The sequence below is a fragment of the Arachis hypogaea genome, chromosome 19 (assembly GCF_003086295.3).
Source record: "Arachis hypogaea cultivar Tifrunner chromosome 19, arahy.Tifrunner.gnm2.J5K5, whole genome shotgun sequence".
Taxonomy (NCBI): domain Eukaryota; kingdom Viridiplantae; phylum Streptophyta; class Magnoliopsida; order Fabales; family Fabaceae; genus Arachis; species Arachis hypogaea.
The window spans coordinates 29,092,019-29,097,772 of NC_092054.1; the positions used below are offsets into that span (position 1 = coordinate 29,092,019).

General features: G+C 33.7%; 1 protein-coding gene across 1 annotated transcript; it reads right to left on the reverse strand.

Annotated features, from left to right (window-relative positions):
- Positions 1 to 424: 424 nt before the first annotated feature.
- Positions 425 to 4,124, reverse strand: LOC112775652 (uncharacterized). The gene is made up of 4 exons (XM_025819440.3): positions 3,592 to 4,124; positions 2,248 to 3,444; positions 1,334 to 1,571; positions 425 to 917 (listed from the first exon to the last, which is right to left on the reverse strand). Exons 1-4 carry the CDS (start codon positions 3,653 to 3,655, stop codon positions 710 to 712), a joined length of 1,707 nt encoding a protein of 568 aa, XP_025675225.1. The 5' UTR covers positions 3,656 to 4,124; the 3' UTR covers positions 425 to 709.
- Positions 4,125 to 5,754: the final 1,630 nt, after the last annotated feature.

Below are 5,754 nucleotides of genomic sequence, written 5' to 3' on the forward strand. Positions count from 1 at the left end.
TTATGTTAAAACTTCTTTATTTTTTTTTTAAAAAAAATTGTTAAACATAAAAATTTAGCGCGACAACGATCACATTGCATTATGATGGTTGTAGTATATACAGTCCTAACAATCAAAATTGCAACCAAATCTGCAAGTACAACCGATTTAAACCCTTTCATATAATTGCATTTCTTGGACTCGTGTGCAATGATTTCTAGCAATCCATGGTAACTCAACAACTCAAGGGAGACACCCACCGCCACCATTTCTTTCTTTTGAGAGTATAAGATTGATGACTATGCTTTTAGTTTGGCTTTGTATTTGTTACTGCCTCACATGTCAAAGTGAAACCAATAAATACACTACTTTTACTTTCACCTAATTCTTCACAAAACCACATAAATCAAAATGGATTCTCTGCATAATATAATGAATTGAACTATTTTAGCGAACAACAACCCCAGCAAATCAATTTCCAAATCAAGTCTAATCGATTTACATACACTAAAGTTCATGCTCCATCATAAGAGTCCATAAATTAAACTACCAAAGCTCTCAAAATATATGTACAATACCAACATAGAAGAAATGCAATCCTCTTCTAACTATGGTACTCTACAAACTCTCATTCTGCACCTATATAATATAAGATACCTGTACAAAGTACAAACTCAATAATACTATGATCCGCATGGTAAACTTGTTTGTTTCATTCTTTCTCTTAAAATTAAGGGAGCAAAATGAGTGTTGCAGTGACAAATGATATCAAAAGCTGAACCATGTATCCAACAATGGGTAATAGTGAGGAGGACGATGATGACGTGGTGGTGGTGCTTGCTTCAGGAGGAGTAGTTTGGGACCCAAAACCTGGCATTATACCTGATGTTGATGTTGTTGGGCTGCTTGAGTTCAACACTGAAGGTGGGGTACCATAGCTGCAAAAGAAATTTCATGCCATATAAAAACCACAATCGGCAATCTTCATGTATAGAGTAAACACCAAAATTGATCCTCAACGAATCTTAAATCGGACAGTTTTTGTTCCTAACAAATTTTTATTTTTGAAAAGTTCTCAAAAATTAACTAATTTAATTTCGTTGAGACAGATTTCTTCATCGTTTTAAAGAAAAAATAATTTTTTATAGTAGTATATTTTACATTTAATTATTTTATAATAAAACTTTTTAAGAATTTACCGAAAACAAAAAAAAAAAAATCAATTTATCCGAGAAAAATCTAGAGAACTTTTAGCGAATAAAAATTTGTTGAGACCAAAATATTATATATGGAATTTTCTTAGAACTAATTTAAATATTTACCCTCGTATATTTTGTCATTGAAGTTCACTTACCCGGATGTGCCGGATCCTGTAGTAGATGACGACGAAGACGGTGTTGTTGGTGGCGCTGTAAGAGTTGAAGGTGTAGGTGGTGATTTTGGAGTTGATGGTGGATAAGTTGTGGTGCTTGGTGGAGTTGTTGTCATTGGTGGTGTAGTTGTTGTTGTTGTTGGGGGTGATTGCATAGGTGTTGTTGGTGATTGTGAATTTAATGATGACGACGATGATGGGAAAATGCAAGACCCGGAGCCTAATCACAATATGCAGAAGAACCCATTAACAAAAACGCTCACAAATGTTGTAAATCATCATATAAAACATTAACAAGAGAAAAGAAAACAAAAAGGTCTCACTATATGTATCTTGAGTATAGAAATTCAAATTGATCACAGTTCAAAAATTATAGATCCGTTTTTGGTTAACTAACAAATGCTTAAAGGGTAAAATACTAATATGATTTAACATTTAGAGTTTAACATTCAGATTTTAGTATAAAAATATTTTTATTGACAAATGTAATAATAAATATTATTAGACACATACTTGTATTAAAATTATCCTAAAAAAATAATGTTACTGACCAAATTAGTAATACATAAACAAAAATTTTACTGAGGTACCCAAAAAGATTTGATCTGTTAGACAAATCTACCACAGAATTAGTAATTTTGTCAGCCACATAATTTTCACGTGTAATTCATTTCAGGGATTTGAATCTTAATCCTTCTATATTGCACGCGTTATGGTTTCTTCTGGGTTAATTCTACTTTGTTCCTTATAATTACTCACGTAAATCATTTTAATTTTCTCTAGTTTGTTACCTAAGAATTAAAATTTTCACTGGTACTTTTAGCACTTGAATCATGATAGGAATAAAAAAATCTAAAAGAAAACATACATAAGCTACTAAACTACTAAGATCTTACTTGGATTGGTGTTAACTAAGGTAGCAGTTCCTCCAAAGTCACAGCTTGTTGATCCAGGATGCTTCTGATAGTAACTATTGAAAGCAAAAGAAGCATGATTCTGCAGAGTAACTGGACTATAACAACTCCCACCTTGCTGTATCTGAGAACAATCAGCACCCCCCATTCCACAAGCATAGTCCAATGCTGCTTGCAGCGCTGTTTCCGCCGCCCCATTCTTCGCCACACACCAGCTCTGTCCACCACCCTGTGTGGCCGGAGGCGGCAGGGCAGGTGCAGTGGGAGGCGGCTGCGCAAAAGATGTTCCAGGATTGGTTACCGGTGCTGGCGGTGGATTATTTGTTGTTAAAGGAACCGGTGTTGAAGAAGGAATTGTTACTGGCATTGTGGATGGATTGGTTGTTGTTGGTGAAATTGTGACAGGGTTCGTTGAAGGAACTGTGATTATGGTTGGTGTATCTGGTGGTGTGATTACTGAGTTTGTTGTTTCATCTAGAGTTCTTCTTTTGTTGGATTCCGGAAACAGATCCTCCTCCTCTGTTGTGTCTACTTCTTGTGCATACAATGCAACTATTCTTTCCATGATCTTGTTGCTTCTTGATTCCATGTGGTTTGACATTGATAGTTTTGCCGAAATCGGGATTACTTTACTCTTGATTGATAGAATCAGAGGAACGTCTTCCCAACCAAAAGTAGAAGCAGCAGTCGTGGCACGTTCTAGAATAAACTTAACATCCAAATATTTGTTCATGTTGTCCTCTATCATCACATAAGATTTTGTTTCCTTTATAAATGAAAGGATGTTACTTAGATCTCTCTCATGCGATGCACTCTTCAAATTTTCTAACAATGACAAAGGAAACGCTACAGAGAGTTTTACTTTGTTAGTTAGAACTGAATGAACTGATCTAAGAGAAGATACCAGTGAAGGTATCTGATTCTTGGTGAAGCACTCACTTCCACAAGAAAAACTGATGCTTTTGATGTTTTGTTGTGGAAGTAAGTTCAGTACGTGGGAATTTAGCCATGGAACTAGTGAACAGGGTTTTGAAGTGATGAAGTTTTGAGTTAGGCTTTTATTGAGGTAGAAATCAATCGAGAAATCGGAGATTGTTGGAGAGTTCAAGATCCTATGATCTGTGACTAAGATTCGATTACGCGATTGTGGCACGTTGATTGAAAATCCCACTAAATCTCCTGCACAAACAAAATAGAAGGGTGAAACAAGAAGATCAAGAATCTGAAGAACATCAATTCTCACCACAAAAATAAAGATAAACAAGTTGAATAGAATCATTATTACCACTTTTTTTTTATTTTCTTTCAGAATTCAACTCTACTTACCAGAACACGATGAGGTAATGAAAAATGAGAGAAACAAGAAGCACAGAGAAGTTTCCTTAGCCATTAGGAGAGTGTGTTGAAATTTCAGTGTGATTCATGCAGAGGAAGTGCTTTAAAGACATAGCAAAGCATAGAAAGAATAAAAGCCGAGAGAGGCGGGGGAGTGTTGAAGATAAAGGTGAGAGGATAGTGGGAAAAAAAGTGTCAAAAAAGAGAGAGTCCGAGTTGTAATGATAAAAAGAAAAAAGATGTGTTTGATTTTGCTTTATGACTAAGGATTGGGTTGGAAATGATAAAAAATCTAATGCTAATTGTTATTGTGTATGATAGACAGTATAGAGAATCAACCATGCTTTTTTGCTTTTTGGGTTCTATATCTTTGCCAAAGGTCCCTTTGATTCATGTGCATGGCAAAATAATGGGACGCTCATTACACATGGCCTCAAGTTTGATTGCACATGTATTTATGTGGTGTTGTTGCTTTAGTAAGCAGAGAAATTAGATGGGTTTGAGAAGGAGAAATTACCGCTGAATGGCCGTCTCATGCACACCTTTTTTCTTATTATTGTTATTATTATAAAGAGAAAGTTTAGAAGCACTTTTATTAAAAATTAACATTTAATCAGCAAAAAAAAAATGAGTAATTTTATATTATTGGATAAAATTTTATACCATTAAAAAATATCAATGATGATTAATTAATAATTACAAATCACAAAATTTAGTGAGCCTTAACATTTTTTTATTTGTTTTCTCTAGGTCGTCTTATTCTTCTACTTGGAATATGACTTAGAGAGTGAGTGTGGAGGTTTAAATGAGGTTTTCTTTGTAATTTTTTCATTGCAATGTTATCCAAAAAATGGGTAAATTGAGAAAGGGTCTATTAAGCTGAGTAGGACAAAAAAGTATATTTTGGTTCAGTTTGTGCTCCCATAGCAATGAGGTAAGCTAGTCACATACCCGACTTTTTTCCTTTCTTTTTTAATACTTAATTTAATTAGGCAAAGATGAGGAGGCTTTATGAACGTAAAATATTTAGATATAGACAACATGGGTGAGACAAGTCACATGGAAAACAGTAGTCTTATTCGGCAGGGCATTCTTTCCTTTTTCAAATTTCAACTCAAGCAAAATTCTAAAGTAATATCCGACTTGGTTTCCAGCCGAAAGCATGTTTGAATTAGTTTAGGGAGAAACAGTTAACTGTGTGTGTGACTGCACAGTCACAACTCACAACTGATAAGGCTGATGCATTGTATATGCAAAAAGGATTACTTCTTAATTCTAATAACTTGATTTATTTTTCTGTTAAAAATTCTTAAGTGTAACTAAGTTCACATGCTTGATGCTTTTGTGCATATTCTTCAGATTATTTTTCATTTTGGTCTGATGCAGAATGTTCTTCTCTATTTTCTATTTTTTTATTTTTATTTTTTTTTTGGGTTTTGTTTTTGTCAGCCCAATCCAAGGTACCACAGATTTTCTTTGGGTTATAAAGGGATAGAGCTACCGCATTGAAGCCTTATATTGGTTCCGGTCCGTTTGTATTGAATTGCTATTTTGTTGGCCTTATATATGTTCAATTTCGACATAAAAAAACATTGTGAAAAATGACAGAAACAAAAAAAAAAAGAGTTGAAAGCAAATTTGAGAATAATTTTTTTCCTTTTAAACAGTCTTGCTCTCTTACTTAGGGGTGTTTGTTAGAGTATAGCTAAGTTAGTGAATCTATTTTCTATTCTATTATGATTAGTTAGAGGGTAGAGGAGTCTTTCTAACATAATTAGGCCTGACTTTTATATATATATATATATATATATATATATATATATATATATATATATATATATGCTCTTTAGAAAATAGAGTGTAATATCATTTTTTAATATTCAATTTATCTAGTTCATTTTCTTCTCTCTTTTTTTGGACTATTCATTTCCACGCTCTTATTATGCTACCTATTCAATCTTGCTACTCAATATTCTATTATGGTTTCAAAAGTTTAGGTTCTTATTTTTTTTTTTTCGTTTCATCATGGAAATCGAACTCAATGATTCCACCACTAAAAAACTCCTCACTGTCATAGCTGACAAATTGAATGAAGACGACTATTTAACCAGGAGGTATCTCGCGTTACTCACCATCCAGAGTCTCGATTTGGAA

Excerpts from the sequence above, each read along its gene's own strand:
- LOC112775652 (XM_025819440.3), bottom strand. The coding sequence starts at position 3,655 with ATGGCTAAGGAAACTTCTCTGTGCTTCTTGTTTCTCTCATTTTTCATT. Across the intron at positions 3,445-3,591 it reads CATTACCTCATCGTGTTCTG|GAGATTTAGTGGGATTTTCA; the intron begins GTAAGTAGAGTT and ends TTGTTTGTGCAG. Across the intron at positions 918-1,333 it reads ACAGGATCCGGCACATCCGG|CTATGGTACCCCACCTTCAG; the intron begins GTAAGTGAACTT and ends TTTCTTTTGCAG.